Source organism: Oncorhynchus kisutch, linkage group LG30, assembly GCF_002021735.2.
Source record: "Oncorhynchus kisutch isolate 150728-3 linkage group LG30, Okis_V2, whole genome shotgun sequence".
NCBI classification, from domain to species: Eukaryota; Metazoa; Chordata; class Actinopteri; order Salmoniformes; family Salmonidae; genus Oncorhynchus; species Oncorhynchus kisutch.
This window is the reverse complement of record NC_034203.2, coordinates 16,951,808-16,968,297: the sequence shown is the minus strand read 5'-3', so window position 1 is coordinate 16,968,297 and position 16,490 is coordinate 16,951,808. Positions and strand designations below refer to the sequence as shown.

Sequence of the window (16,490 nt, the reverse complement as noted above, 5' to 3'; positions counted from 1 at the left end):
CTGGTTAAAATTAGTGCACTATGTAGGGAATAGAGTGCCACTTGGGCACAAACCCCTCTGATGGGGGCAGGGAGACTAGAGGGGAGGGGAAGCACTCACGGAAATCTATTTAAAATGTCAATGCAGTAGACACAGGCTGGCTTTGGAAGCACGGCTCTGCCAGATTTGCTCGAAACAAAATGCAAAAAAAATGACAGACCACATAAGCAGTATACCTCAATATTTGTAATTATGTGCATGTCACACTGAAAAAAAAACATCCACAGATCTAGTTGTTTCAATTAATTGATATTAAATAACTGGTTCCAAGCCTTTTTTTTGTTTACTCAACTTTTCAGTCTAAGTATTACCTGAACTTGCAATTTTTAGTTGGCTCAAACTTAGCTCCAACATGAGAAAACATAGGCAAAATTCAGTCAACTTAAACATTTTCTCATATGTTCATTCAACTAGAAATTATTATTTTGGTATCTTACCTATAAAAAAAAGGCTGTGGAACTATTTGAGACTTGGTTTATTGATTTTTTTCCTGAAATTGCAGTAACAGCCTGAAACTGTCGCAGTCGGACCAGAATTTTCCCTTATCTCGTAGTAGGCTAACCTAACTAACTCAGGACCCTAGTTGTAGCATATGAGATAGTAATAAATCAGCTGTAAAAAGTGGTTTTATATGGGCTGTGATGGGACCAGATAATTGTTCTAATCAGGTCATAATTATGGCCCTAGGGAGGATGAAAACATTAAAACCCTTTACACAGACAAAAGAGACAACAACTGCGATTGGACAAAAACGAACCGGGCTGAGCTCGCTGTTTGCTGGGTTGCATTGTGTAGGCCCTTCAAACTCAACGCTGGACCTCGAAGCCAGTTCCACTGCATTTTTTTCATTGTTACCCTCTAAGCAGGGACTGATTTAGATCTGGGACACCAGGTGTGTGCAATTAATGATCAGGTAGAACAGAAAACCAGCAGGCTCTGGACCTCGTAGGGTAAGAGTTGAATACCCCTGGTGTAGGCCTTTGCATCTGTCATTAAAAATATACTCAAGTAGTGTGTCAATACTATTGTGTGTCAATCATTTTGGATTTAAAAGGCCTAGGTAGCCTTACCACCTGAGGTGTAAATATAAATCAAATTTACTCACATTCCCATTTCCTCAGGACACAAATAAATGGGCCTATTTTAGGCTATAAATACATAGTTTAGGATATAAAAACCTGACCAGGCCCAGATGGGACAGAGCGCAATGGCTTCTCAAGACTACCTGCAGCTGTGGTTGTTATCATTAGGCTACAGTTGATCAGACTGAAGCACTGACTAATTCTGCAGCTTAACAAACCATGAAGCATTTTATTGAATTTTTGGGGTGGTGGCTATGGGCTTCTATATACAGTGCCTTCAGAAATTACTCATACCTCTTGACTTATTCCACATTGTGTTGTTTTGTTACAGCCTGAATTCAAAGTGGATTAAACAAAACAAATTGTCTGCCCCATCTACACACAATACCTCATAAAGACCAAATTAAAACATGTTTTTAGAAATGTTTGCTAATTTATTTCAAATGAAATACATAAATATCTCATTTACATAAGTATTCACACCACTGAGTTAATACTTTGTAGAAGCATCTTTGGCGACGATTACAGCTTTGAGTCGTCTTGGGTATGTCTGTATAAGCTTTGCTCATTTAGATTTGGGGATTTTCTCCCATTCTTCCTTGCAGATTTTCTCAAGCTCTGTTAAATTTGATGGGGAGTGGTGGTGAACAGCAATCTTCAAGTCTTTCCACAGACTTTCAATGGGATTCAAGTCTGGACTTTGGCTGGGCCACTCAAGGGCTTTCACATTCTTGTTCTGAAGCCATTCCAGCATTGCTTTGGCTGTATGCTTCGGGTCATTGTCCTTTTGGATTGTAAATCTTCACCCCCAGTCTAAGGTCATTTGCACTCTGAAGATGGTTCTCAGTAAGGATTTGCCTGTATTTGGCTTCATTCATTGTTATCTCTTACCAGTCTCCCAGTCTCTGCCGCTGAAAAGCATCCCCATAGCATGATGCTGCCACCACCATGCTTCACGGTAGGGATGGTGTTAAATAGGTAATGAGCAATGCCGGGTTTTCTCCAGACATAGAGCTTTGCATTCAGGCCAAAGAGTAAAATTTGTGTCTCATCAGACCACAGAATATTTTGCCTTATGCTCTCATAGTCTTTCATGTGGCTTTTTGCAAACAGAAGGCATGCTGTCATGTGCCTTTTTCTCAGGTGTGGCTTCCCTTTGGCCACTATCCCATTAAGTCCAGATTGGTGAAGTGCTGTAGAGACTGTTGTCCTTCTGGCAGGTTCTCCCATCTCAGCCAAGGAACTCTGTAGTTCTGTCAGAGTGGTCATTGGGTTCTTGGTCTCCTGCCTGATCAAGGTCCTTCTTGCCCGGTTGCTCAGTTTGGTCGAATGGCCAGCTCTAGACAGAGTCTGGGTAGTTCCATATTTGTTTAATTTCCCAATGATGGAGACCACTGTGTTCTTTGAAACTTTCATCACTCTAGCAATTGTGTTATACCCTTCCCTCGATATATCACAATTTAATCTCAGAGATCTATGGACAGTTCCTTGGACTTCAGGGAATAGTTTCTGCTCTGACATGCACTGTCAACTGTTATATAGACAGGTGTGTTTCTTTATAAATCATGTCCAAACAATTGAATAGGCCACAGGTGGGCTCCAATCAAGTTGTAGTGAAATCTCAAGGATGATCAAAGGAAATTCGGTGCACCTGAACTCGATTTGGAGTGTCTTAGCAAAGGGGTGTGAATACTTATGTAAATGAGATATTTCTGCATTTTATTTTCAACAAATGTGCAAAAATGTCTAAAAACATGTTTTCACTTTGTCATTATGGGATATTGTGTGTATATTGGTGAGAAAATATATATTTAATCTGTTTTGAATTCAGGCTATAACACAAGAAAATGTGGAATATGTCAAAGGTTATTAATGCTTTCTGATGGCACTGTAAAACCACACTTATTGGTGAATTCCCTTATACCCACGTTTTCAGTCACAATGTGCTTTTACCACGTAATGATTTGCATGATATTGATCAAAATGAAGCCTGGTTTGTTGTAATGTAATTTAGGCCTACTGTATTTTATATTCTATTCTATGGAGAGGGTTAATCATTCATTACCTGATGACATGCTGCTACAGCAACTCTGTGCTTCTGTCTTGAAGCTAAAATGTAATGAGTGTAGCCTACAGATGAGAAAATAAACCCTTTAATTGTCTGCACATACTGTACATGCTTGTGAATTGTTGCATTACTCAAGAGTGTTATTTGGTTTGGTTGCATTATTCAATAGTGTAATAATGTTTTAGAAGAAAAGTTTCTGTCATTGTTGAATAGTTTGTGCTTACTGGCTTGTGGCTACTGTGATATTTACGGTCAATTCTCTCTCTCTCTCTTTCACCCTCTCTCTCTCTCGTAGGACCTGAGTCCTAGGACCATGCCTCAGGACTACCTGGCATGATGACTCCTTGTTGTCCCCAGTCCACCTGGCCGTGCTGCTGCTCCAGTTTCAACTGTTCTGCCTGCGGCTATGGAACCCTGACATGTTCACTGTGATTACTATTATTTGACCATGCTGGTCATTTATGAACATTTGAACATCTTGGCCATGTTCTGGGGTGGCAGGGTAGCCTAGTGGTTAGAGCATTGGACTAGTAACCGAAAGGTTGCAAGTTCAAATCCCAGAGCTGACAAGGTGCAAATCTGTCGTTCTGCCCCTCGTTCTGCAGTTAACCCACTGTTCCTAGGCTGTCATTGAAAATAAGAATTTGTTCTTAACTGACTTGCCTAGTTAAATAAAGGTTAAAAAAATAAAAAAAAATAATAATATCTCCACCCGGCACAGCCAGAAAAGGACTGGCCACCGCTCATAGCCTGGTTCCTTCCTAGGTTTTGGTCTTTCTAGGGAGTTTTTCCTAGCCACCATGCTTCTACACCTGCATTGCTTGCTGTTTGGGGTTTTAGGCTGGGTTTCTGTACTGCACTTTGATATATCAGCTATATAAATACATTTGAACATTTTATTTGAATTTGGGCTGCGGACCAAGAATGTCGCATTGCCAACCTCAACGAAAGGTAAGGCAAGGGTGTAGTGTGAATTTAAAAGTAGAATTATCTTTTGCCACCCCACTCAGCAGAATCTCCTTCATATCTCGTAGTGGGAATAGGGCCTTAGACTATTGACACACATCCTCAGCATGTTTGTTAGCCATTGGCAGACATTTCGCTAATCACCTCCTCAGCATGGGGCTTATACAATCCCTAAATCAAACAATGGCACCTCAATTAAGACAAACACATTTTTCTTTAGTTTAGGACAACCCCCTGGGGTCTCCTAACTATCTCACATTAACCCCCAGGGTCTCCACCCTCCCCTAATGTTTGAATATTTATCTTGGGTCTATGCCTACTACAGTGTTAAAGGTTTACAATGAACGTGTTCCTTTAAAATCACAGATAAACCGGTCTTTCTCAAATAATTGTATCCATGATTGACTGAAATGTAAATATAATGTTGAACGTGAAAATGCATACACTGTAGTCTAATAAGGCCTAACGTTACCCAAGGAGTGCAATGCAACGAATCAAATGGCAACAATGTTCTCGGGAAGCGTGTTAGTTAATTTAGCCACAATTTAATGTAAAAGTCCAATTCAATTCACTCAATAAACTCCTCCCCCTCGTTTAATAACTCGCTATGCATCGCTTTGTACGGGGGAGGAAGAATAAACCAAGACCAAGCAATTAAAAATATTCTATAAAGGGGAAAACGTAAACAAACACCTTTGAAAAACCCTTGATTGACTTCCCTAGTTCCCCGCCCCTGTCGCTCTGTGATTAGACGCTCCGATAGGGGGAGTGACTTCGCTGCGCCTCCCTCCAGATATATTTCATTAAATGCGTTCGCCAACAACTGTTAACATGCAGAGCGAGCGATTAACGGTGGTGCCAAATGGAGATATCGGTGCGTAAATTATATTCTGTCAGTCAACAGTCCGCAGCAGACGGAGAAGAGTGGTAGTTTTTTACAAATTAACGTAAACATAGAATAAACGATGTGATGTGTGGATTCCCTAACATTATACCAGCCAGAAGACACCCGAAGGCTTGCTTATCCCCCAAAACACCGTCTGCGCCAAGGATGAGTTTACCCACATCTCTGGAATAATCGGACTCAACAGCCTACTTGCAAGCGCAAGTTCGCTGGCACTTTGAAGCAGACGAATTCAACAGAGAATGAGGATGGAGTGCCAGCTGCTGGGGTGGTGCATGCTTTTTGCACTCGTTCTACACAGGTCGAGCTGCGCCGCCACGAAGGAGCTACAATGCCAGGAGATATCCGTGCCTCTATGCAAAGGAATCGGCTACAACTACACCTACATGCCCAACCAGTTCAATCACGACACACAGGACGAGGCAGGGCTAGAGGTGCACCAGTTTTGGCCCCTGGTGGAAATCAAGTGTTCTCCGGACCTGAAGTTCTTTCTCTGTAGCATGTACACTCCTATTTGCCTGGAGGACTACAAGAAGCCCCTGCCGCCGTGTCGGAGTGTCTGCGAGAGAGCCAAGGCAGGCTGCGCGCCTCTGATGAGGCAGTACGGATTCCCATGGCCAGACAGAATGAGATGCGATGTATTACCAGTGCAGGGTAACCAAGATACATTGTGCATGGACTATAACAGAAGCGAGACAACGACTGTTTCTCCAGTTGTTGCAAAGCCCACAAACCGCCCCGTTAAACCAATAAACCCACGAAAGAAGAATGGACACGGGCGTTCGAATGTTCCTAGTAAACACAAACCTCAGAGTTCTCCTTGCGAACCCCGGTGTCACTGCCGCGCGCCCATGGTTCAAGTCAACAGTGACAGTCATCCTCTATATAACAGAGTTAAAACGGGACAGACTCTGAACTGTGCCATGCCTTGCCACAATCCTTACTTCTCCCAAGACGAAAGGACATTTACTGCATTTTGGATAGGACTATGGTCCGTGTTATGTTTTATCTCCACTTTTGCAACAGTGGCAACTTTCTTAATCGACATGGAGCGGTTCAAATATCCGGAGAGACCCATTATTTTCCTCTCTGCTTGTTACATGTTTGTCTCCGTCGGTTACATTGTCAGACTAATTGCTGGACATGAACAAGTGGCTTGTAACATGGAGCATGATACCGAACACATCCACTACGAGACCACCGGCCCTGCGCTTTGTACCATTGTATTTCTACTCATCTACTTCTTCGGCATGGCAAGTTCTATTTGGTGGGTCATTCTGTCTCTTACCTGGTTCCTGGCTGCGGGGATGAAGTGGGGGAATGAGGCCATAGCCAGTTACTCCCAATATTTTCATTTAGCTGCCTGGCTGATACCCAGCATGAAATCAATAGCTGTGTTGGCGTTGAGTTCAGTGGACGGGGACCCGGTGGCTGGAATATGCTACGTTGGCAATCAGAACTTGGATAACCTCAGGGGCTTTGTTTTGGCGCCGTTGGTTATCTATCTGTTCATTGGGACTATGTTTCTCCTGGCTGGATTTGTGTCACTGTTCCGGATCCGGAGTGTTATAAAGCAAGGAGGGACGAAAACAGACAAGTTGGAGAGACTGATGATCAGAATAGGTATTTTTACAGTGCTTTACACTGTCCCAGCCACGATTATAGTAGCCTGTTACTTCTACGAGCAGCACAACAGACAGACTTGGGAAATAACCAATAACTGTTCCTGCTTGTCGGAGCATGAAATGCAAAAGCCAGACTACGCTGTGTTCATGCTCAAATATTTCATGTGCCTTTTGGTTGGCATCACGTCCGGCGCGTGGGTCTGGTCGGGGAAAACTTTAGAATCCTGGAGGAAATTTTGCACCCGCTGCTGTTGGGCCAGCAAGACCACGAGCGGGTCAATGTACAGTGACGTTAGCACGGGACTGACGTGGAGGTCTGGCACTGCGAGCTCTGTCTCTTGTCCCAAACAGATGCCATTGTCTCGGGTTTGAAAAGGAAGAATAGACATCTAATTATGTTGGGATTGTCCATCAGCGTGTTCAAATTAACACATTAACGAGCACGTAATGATTTCTCTTCTTACTCAATGAGACCCGCAGCCAGTTTAGAACCATATAAATATAATTAGATGTGATTCTATGCTTACTGTTGAGGACCAGTTCAATGACATACACAATACAGTGATATTTTTCGATAGGCGGAAATTCAAGGTTATATCTACTGTTCTATTCCTTATTACAAATAACCATATTGTCTTAAACACACCATTTATTAATTCGAAAGAGAGACTTGGCTTTGTCTCATTTTAACTTGTAAAATTTGCTTAGCAAAGATGGTTTGAAGTATGCTGTCTCATACGGGTTTTGTTGGTGTTTAATGTATTTATATAATTATTCATGTAAAAACATTGTACATTTGTATATAAAATGTAGGCCTATACGAGATTGTAAATGTGTATAATTAACTTTGATAGAATATCTTTATTTTGAGAATAAACCATTTTTATAAAATGTTTACCTGTGCGTCTTGGTAGTCATTCTGTGCCAAAGCTGTAGGCTACATTTAGCAAATTTGCTTTTGTTGTCTTCCTGCCATGAGAATAGATTTTTGGGTAAGTTAGAAAGGCTATTCATAAATGGTCAAACAATTATAATTCATAGAAACGTATCCCTACTTGTGTATGGATATTGGGTTCCTTTTGGGTAGCATTGGTGAAAACAGTACACGTTTACGTATTGTAGATGCGACCGCGGGAAGGATTCGGAATAACATTGAAATGGCAATGAAAGCCTTTACAGGTGGTCTGTTTGAGTAATCCTCTCTCGACGGAACCCCTCTGTGCGACAATTATGTTACAAGTCTTGCGTCTTCTGCCCCCAATTAATACTGATGACCCAATGAAACGTCAAATACTGCCTAGGTCTCGCTTGAATAAAGTGTAGGCAGGCTATCAGACTGCATGGACGTGGCACTGACCTCATATGAATATGAAATTATAAAGATTCTACTACTATTCTTATTGAAGTTTGTGTGGAGCAGAGTTCAGAATACCCACTGGTGTGCATAATTGGTTGGGTGCCCCATCTTACTGTCAAGATGCCCTAGGCCTGATAATTAAGATGTCAGACAGTGATGGAGTGGGACAGTAGATCTGGGTCCCAAAGGGCAACCTATCCCTAAAGTGCACTACTTTTGACCAGAGCCATATGGGCCCTGGTCAAAGTAGTGCACTATATGGGGAATAGGGTGCTATTTGGGACGCAGGTACAAACAAACAAGCTAGGCCCACTAGGCCGACCCTCTGCCTTCCCCGTTAGAAGGTAATTACGTCCCAGTGTGTGGTCGGTTTACTCTGAAAGCGCTTAAACAGCTTGCTTATCTTCTTAACAAGCATAGAGACACTGTTGCATGTGAAAACTGCAAATAGGACCCCTGCTTGTGGCGAAAACACTCGTTTAAGAGCGAGACCTGAGTGTAAAGAATTTCAAACCTTATACAATGAAGCCCGTGTTTACTTTTACGCAGAGGGGCATGTTTGTGTTGATCCAATATCCATATACATAATAATAAAAAATATTTTTGCAAATACATACCACTGTTTTTGTTAATTTGGACATTCAGGAGATGTAGTGTTCATCACGAAAAATGTACTTATCTATTTTTTTTAAACTGTCCAACCAAACAGGGATTTTACAGCATGATGTTTTTGGGACCCAGTGGTCATGCCTCTCATTCTACTTGATAAACTGCATCCTGACTTTAGTTCAAGTTGTATCTGCAACTTCATTAAGCCAAGGCAGCTTCATGAGAGCAGGAGCAACGCTTCAGGTAGACTACTGCAGTTCAATAATATCATACCGCCACCTTGTGGAAAAATAATTTAAATAAAATTGTATTTGTCTCGTGTGCCAAATACAACAGGTGTATTATGCTTACTTACAACCCCTAACCAACAATGCAGTTCAAAAAATAGAGTTATGAAAATATTTACAAAATAAAATAAAGTAAATAAAAAAATTAAAAAAATAAACTATAACAAGGCTATCTACAGGGGGGTACCGGTACTGAGTCAATGTGCGGGGGTACAGGTTAGTCGAGTCCGGGTAGCTATTTGATTAATTGTTCAGCAGTCTTATGGCTTGGGGGTTAAAGCTGTTAAGGAGCCTTTTGGACCTAGAATTGGCTCTCCGGTCCCGCTTGCGGTGTGGTAGCAGAGAGAACAGTCAATGACTTGGGTGACTGGAGTCTTTGAATTTTTTGGGGGGCCCTTCCTGTGTTACAAGCTTTTGGGGGGACCTTCCTCTGTGTTGCAAGCTTTCAACAAGCCTGTAATGAGCACTCAATAAATGTTAATGTTAATAAATAACATGTTTTTTCCCAATGCCAATTATAAGTGAATTGATATTCCAATAAAATGTTAAACAGTTGGTAGGCCTATAGCCTATTCAGAACAATATAATGTATGGTTGACAAACATGTGGCCACAACTAGGATTCAGCTCAGAGACAAAGTTAGAGGTTGGTAGGGTGCCATCGTCCCAAATGGCACGCTATTATACTGCAGCCCCCAGTAAAAATCAACAGAGGAAATGAGGTCATGGAGGTCACACCGGATCCACCTCCTGCCAAGATAAACAGGAGGCCGTCCATAGAAGGCGACCCAAATGGCACCCTATAGTTCACTACTTTTGACCAGAGCCCAATGGCCTTGGTCAAAAGTACAGCAATACGGAGGGAATAAGGTGCCATTTAGGACGAAAACATGGTATCCCATTTAACCCCCCATCCCCCTGAACTGCTAAAGCACATTGAATGGTGTCTTTGTCTACTGATTCAATTGGTTTTCTGTCATTGATTGAGATACATCTGTTTTAAATTGAATACAGAAGTAAGATGACGCCCACAGTTAAACACGCAGTGGCGGAAAATCCAAACGTATACAGAGCATTGTATATACAGTACATTTGCCCATATCGATACAATTCCATAAAGATGCTGTAACAAAAACATTAAAGCAAGTGTTTTATTCAGTTCTCACCTATTCATTAGCCAGCTGGTCACCCTGTGTTGTTTTGTAATCAACCAGCAGAAAAGCAGGCTCTCTAACTCCTTCCCCACTATATTTTCAAACAGAGTCGTGCATCATTCATGCTGCCTCTGCTCTGATAAAGTGTTACTAGCTCAATGTACAATTCCTCAATACAGTCTCCACTTATTTCCCTTACACAACAGTCATATTCACTAGGCACTAAACTGAAGAAAACGTACTGAAACATCGAGGGACCACCTGACTTTGTCCTTTACGAATCGCTTGTTTTCATTTTCTTTTGGAAAATGGTTTGCCATGTATTGATATGTTGTGCACTAATGACTACTACCCAGTAGGCTTGCTGGGAATGGTTCATTGTATTTAGTTCATGTACATTTAGTCTGACAACATCAAAGGAATGAGGAATGGATTTTTTCTGTCACCAAGGACAACAAGCATATAATCCTACTGATCTGTCTAAAAGGTGAAAAGTAAGTTTGGCAATATTTTTTTATAGACTTTTGATGTTCTATTATGTTAATGTCAATCACCAGTTGCATTTACCCATGAGATCGGAGTGCTCTAGGTACAGCATATAGGGCCATTGATGGGTTGCAGCATTTTTACATTAGGAATTCTTCCAAAATGGCACCCTGTTCCATGTATAGTGCACTTTTGACCAAGGCCCATAGTGGACTATATGGAATAGGGTTCCATTTGGGATGCAAATGAACAGTGGATCAATCAGGGGAATAGGAGCCAATGACTGGAAGGAGCTGATTTGTTATTTTCACTGTTCTCCCTTTCCCCTGGACACTGAACATTATGTTTGCAAAACAAATTCATAGACAATTGAATGATTTAACGTATTGTAAGAATAATGTTATAATTTACTATTCAACTAAGGAAAAGTATGTACATGTACACATATAGAAATGTCCATAGACTTCGCCTTGCTCATCTCTGGCAAGGTGGTTCTTCTTTTCATCTGCACTTTCATACATCTACCAGAGGAGGTCAGTATGGCTTACACTTACTTATTCCGACATTATTAGACCCTCAGTTGTTTAAATGGATTTCCAACATGGCTGTAACTATTACGTGTGAGGACACCAAGTTCCAGTCGTAATTTTTTTGTCAAAAAATAAATAAATGTATATATATTGTACACATATTGTACAAATTGGATGCATTCTATCACAGTGCCATCCGTTTTGTCACCATAGCCCCATATACTATACCCACCACTGCAACCAGGTCATCTATAAGTCTTTGCTAGGTAAAGCCCTGCCTTATCTCAGCTCCATGGTCACTATAGCAGCACCCACCCGTAGCACGCGCTGCAGCAGGTATATTTCACTGGTCACCCCCAAAGCCAATTCCTACTTCGGCCGCCTTTCCATCCAGTTCTCTGCTGCCAATGACTGGAACGAACTGTAAAAATCACTGAAGCTGGAGACCCATATCTCCCTCACTAGCTTTATAAGCACCAGCTGTCAGAGCAGCTCACAGATCACTGCACCTGAATATAGCTCATCTGTAAATAGCCCATCCAACTACCTCATCCCCATACTGTTATTTATTTTGCTCCTTTGCACCCCAGTATCTCTACTTGCAAACTCATCTTCTGCACATCTATCACTCCAGTGTTTAATTGCTATATTTGTAATTATTTCACCACTATGGCCTATTTATTGCCTTACCTCCCTTATCCTACCTCATTTGCACACATCGTATATAGACTTTTTCTATTGTATTATTGACTCTGTTAGTTTATTCCATGTGTAACTCTGTGTTGTTTGTGTCGCACTGCTTTGCTTTATCTTGGCCAGGTTGCAGTTGTAAATGAGAACTTGCTCTCAACTAGCCTACCTGGTTAAATAAAGGTTAAATAAAATAAATAAAAACAATAAAATAATTTACGGTTCAACATCTAAAAATTGCTCCCAGCGTTGATAACTCAGAATGCTTATATTCTTGATCTGACTGATTCATAATGGCGCCTGCCTTTGTTCGTTATGTGGTAACGCCGCACTCTCGAGGCCCTGAGATATGAAACAAACTACCCCAGCTCAGTCAGATCAATAGGTAACTACTGTTGACAGTGTATTTGGGAGATGCCGGACAAAAAGCTATTTAAAAAATATAGATACACTATATACAAAAGCATATGGACACCCCTTCAAATGAGTGAATTTGGCTATTTCAGCCACACCAGTGCATAAAATAGAGCACACAGCCATGGCCTTACTAAAAAGCTCAGTGACTTTCAAGGTGGCACCGCCACCTTTCCAACAAGTCAGTTTGTCAGATTCAAAGTTTTCCCTGCTAGAGCTGCCCTCATCAACTGTAAAAGCTGTTACTGTGAAGTGGGAACTTCTAGGCGCAACAACGGCTCAGCCAGGAATAACGGTCTGGGGCTGTTGTTTCATGGTTCGGGCTAGGCCCCTTAGTTCCAGTAAAGGGAAATCTTAATGCTACAGCATACAATGACATTCTAGAAGAGTCTGTGCTTCCAACTTTGTGGCAGCAGTTTGGGGAAGGCCCTTTCCTGTTTCAGCATGATAATGCCCCAGTGCACAAAGCGAGGTCCATACAGAAATGGTTTGTCGAGATCGGTGTGGAAGAACTTGACTGGCGTGCACAGAGCCCTGACCTCAACTACATTGAGGACCTTTGGGATGAATTGGAACGCCGACTGCGAGCCAGGCCTAATCGCCCAACATCAGTGCCCAACCTCACTTATGCTCGTGGCTGAATGGAAGCAAGTCCACGCAGCAATGTTCCAACATCTAGTGGAAAGCTTTCCCAGAAGAGAAGAGGCTGTTATATCAGCAAAGGGGGGAACCAACTCCATATTAATGCCCATGATTTTGAATGACATTTTCGATGAGCAGGTGTCCACATACTTTTGGGCATGTAGTGCATGTCAGTCAGTCAAGTGGCTAGCTGCTGGCAGAGACTTATATTGCATTGATGTTGAAGGGCTTTGGTAGGTCTATTACTTAGCTTCTTACTTCATCCTTCTAGCTGGTTAACGCTAAACAGAGTACCTCAGCAGGAGCAAAAAACAGCTCATAATAACTTTGCTTTACAGAGAGTTAGCCAATGAGACAGACAGTGACGTGGCGCTCAATGGTGAGACTGACGCAGGCTGCAATGCATGGTGGGAGAAGTAGAGACATAGTGGTTCGTACAATAGTTCCCAAACTTGGGGTCAGGGCCCCATGTCTGGTCTCCTGAGAAAATATGGACTAATCTTATCAAAGTTAGTACCTTAAAAAAAACAATATATGTTTCAATATGAACATCTCCACATGGCCGATCCTCCCAATAGGCCTACATTACAATGCAAACAATACAGTTCTACAAATTTAATACGTGTTTGTTTTGTCGCTGATGCGACGTGTCAGTGTGAATAATTTCCTCATATTTCCTCCCTTTCAGGGGTATAATATTACAATTGTATAGCTAATAGGCTAGGTGTCTGTAGATCACCTGACGTGAATTAATCTACATCAGCCCAAGTGATAATGGCCGGGATCATTTTTACTTGTTTTTGCTATTCTCCAAATAGCATTTAAAAAACAACAACATTTAATTCCAAACCTCACTAAAACTCACCCTGGTTACAGCCCTGATTTCAAAGAAGGTAATAATTATGGCAGTCCCATGTGTACTAAAATTTTTAATATAGTCTGTACATTCACTTAAAAAACAGAACACATAAATCCCTATGGTAGTTGAAATGATTTATAAAAAATATAAAAAATAAAATAAAGTAGAATAAAAAAAATCAAGATCGTTTGAAATCCTACACTACTGCTACACTGGATGAAGACTTTGGACAGGATTCAATCCAAAGCGCATTGCAGAGAAGCGCATTGTGCTTGACATTTAATTTAAGGTAATCAGTTCTCCAAGTGACGTTCAGTGGGGCCGGAGCATGTCAGTCTTGTCTGACTGTTGTTGGTGAAGCCAATGAAAAAACATTTGAGCTGAACAACAGCTGTGTGCTGCCACCATTGTCCTTGAAGGTCAACTGGCATTGTTTGAGTCACTCATTCTAATTCTGTAAGCCAACACAAACAGCTCTATAGACAGAAGGTGGTCACTAAGTATAAAGTCAGCAAAATGTAATGTATAGCCCATTATAACATTCAGGAGGAAAATTCATTCAAGTGTAAGTAATGAATAAATCATCAATGTTTAACAAAAAAAAAAGACAGTCACATTGTTGTGTTTCGCCCTTGCACAGAATTACATACATTTAAACAATTCAAATAAACTTTATTGCGCATCTGACAAGGAAGAAGAACCACTGGAGGAGCTTGAGGTGCCCCTTACCCCCACTTCCTGCAGGATGACTTCCTCCTGGAGTCTGTCACGGGACTCTGCACTATCATAATGCTGCTCCAGGAGTGTTGAGTCTACCACGTTGTAGCAGCCGTGCCTCCGGCCACTGTTCATTGGCGAGGGGGTAGACTGGCGTGAGACTACCACTGGGTTTCTCTCTAACCCCCGGGAGAGGGGGACTGGAGATGAATGGGAGATGTGGTTTGGATGAACAAAGCGACCGTTCAATGGTGGCGGAGGCTCCATCCTTGCAGCTCTCCGCGGTGGCCTTCTCCCCTGCAGGGGTGGGGCAGCCACCCTTACCTGGGTCTCATTGTTTATTCTCACTCGTCCGTGTGAAAGGTCACTGTTTGGGATACACCTCGAGGTCGGTTTGTCAATGTGACTTTGTCCTCTCTTTAGGACAGTTTTAAGAGCGTTCTGGGCATACAGGACTTCAATATCTTCCCCAACTCCTTCATTCATGAACAGTCCTCCTTCCTTCAGCTCCTCCTCTCTTCTCCCCTGTGTCACCATGCGCTGCACGGAGCACATCAAGTCCGCCAGACTCAGTAGCAGAGACAGGGAGGCAGCCCCCAGCATGAAGTTGAGCATGATGGTCTTCTCTGTGGGGCTGGATATGTAGCACTCCACCATGGACGTACAGGGGGACTCATAGCACTGGAAGCGCCTGGGGACAGAGAAGCCATAGAGGTAGTACTGTCCGGTACTGAACGCTACCTCCAGTAAGATACGCAGTAGCAGGTCCAGGAGGTAGGCCCTTAGAAAGTTAGGCGTCCCTTTTGGTAGGGAATGTTGATGGGTACACAGAGCCCCTGCCGGACTTCTGCTGCCGGGGAAATAGTTCCCTCCGATACGAAGCGCTGACGATACTTTGTGGACGATATACGAAATGAACATCATGTGAGGGAGACAGAGCATGATCAGTTGGAACAGCCAGAAGCGGAAGAGGGAGAGGGGAGCAAAGCCGTCGAAGCAGATGTTGGTGCAGCCCGGCTGGATGGTGTTGCACACAAAGTGCTCCTGCTCGTCCCGGAAGAGGGGATAGCCAGAGAACAGGAGGATGAGTAGTCTCAGGACCACCATTAAGATCAACCACGTCTTCCCTGCATAAAGAGCCAATCAATTAAATATTCACTTACACACACACTATTTTAACATTAGACACCAATATTGAAAACAAAGCTATTTGCTAGTAACATTAACTATCAAAAGAAGACCATCACGCTCTCCCCTAAACATTTTGTTGGTGCGGAAAACCTGTGAATCTAAATAAGTAATTTAATGGTCTGACTGCACTCAAAAATATGTTGCATAAAGGCCCAAGAAACATCAACTATCCCATACATATACCACGCACATTATGTTTACCTACCCAGGAAAGTGACGTTGTGATTGAAAGTAATAAAGAGCATTTCCATTAGGCGCGTCTTCTCCATGGTGTAAACAAGCAGCTCATCCCACGGTCTGTATACCTTCCTCCAATCCAGGTTACTCAGCGAGGGTCTATTTCAGTCTGATCAATCCAATTCAATTCAACCAATTCACTTCGATTCAATTCAGTCCAATTCAAATCCAACGGTCTCATTGAGTCGTAGACAAGTGGCTCCAGCGTAAGTTCCCTAGCTGTTCCCCTGTGTGTGTGTGTGTCCACTAGACTATAGATCTCTCTCAAGTGTTATAAACAGCTTAGTGACAAGACACCAGGGACCTCTCTGCGCTATTATTATCATCACGCCCAAATCATGTTACCATCAAAGCATTGCTAGGATATTTCAACAAATTACACTGAGCTCAGACAACTGGTCGGGTCTACATGAACTCAGAGTAGCATAGTGACTATAATGGTACTCAGATTGAAGGTTACCAGGTTAAAGATTATAGAACAATAATGAGAACGTAGCTCTGTCCCCAAATGGTGATGGTCTTAGCCATGAGCCTCAATATCCATGAACCTCCTGACCGTGAACGTCAAGTTTCGTGCGTAAATAGCTGAGTGATTAATGACAATTGTTGTGCTTCCCAAATGGCACCCTCATTC

At 42.3% G+C, this 16,490-nt stretch overlaps 2 protein-coding genes across 2 annotated transcripts; one reads left to right on the top strand and one right to left on the bottom strand.

The window, feature by feature from the left end:
- Positions 1–5,187: 5,187 nt before the first annotated feature.
- On the top strand, positions 5,188–7,579 carry LOC109874523 (frizzled-8-like). The gene has a single exon (XM_020466459.2). The coding sequence runs from the start codon at positions 5,302–5,304 to the stop codon at positions 7,054–7,056; it is 1,755 nt and encodes a 584-aa protein (XP_020322048.1). The 5' UTR covers positions 5,188–5,301; the 3' UTR covers positions 7,057–7,579.
- A 6,252-nt stretch (positions 7,580–13,831) lies between these two features.
- LOC109875314 (gap junction delta-4 protein-like) lies at positions 13,832–16,086 on the bottom strand. Its single transcript, XM_020467630.2, has 2 exons — positions 15,825–16,086; positions 13,832–15,555 (listed from the first exon to the last, which is right to left on the bottom strand). Exons 1-2 carry the CDS (start codon positions 15,886–15,888, stop codon positions 14,384–14,386), a joined length of 1,236 nt encoding a protein of 411 aa, XP_020323219.1. The 5' UTR covers positions 15,889–16,086; the 3' UTR covers positions 13,832–14,383.
- Positions 16,087–16,490: the final 404 nt, after the last annotated feature.

Bases quoted from the DNA above. Each gene is read 5' to 3' on its own strand.
- LOC109875314 (XM_020467630.2), bottom strand. From the start codon at position 15,888: ATGGAGAAGACGCGCCTAATGGAAATGCTCTTTATTACTTTCAATCAC. The intron at 15,556-15,824 runs GTAGGTAAACAT...CTCTTTATGCAG, and splicing joins TCACAACGTCACTTTCCTGG to GGAAGACGTGGTTGATCTTA.
- LOC109874523 (XM_020466459.2), top strand. From the start codon at position 5,302: ATGAGGATGGAGTGCCAGCTGCTGGGGTGGTGCATGCTTTTTGCACTC.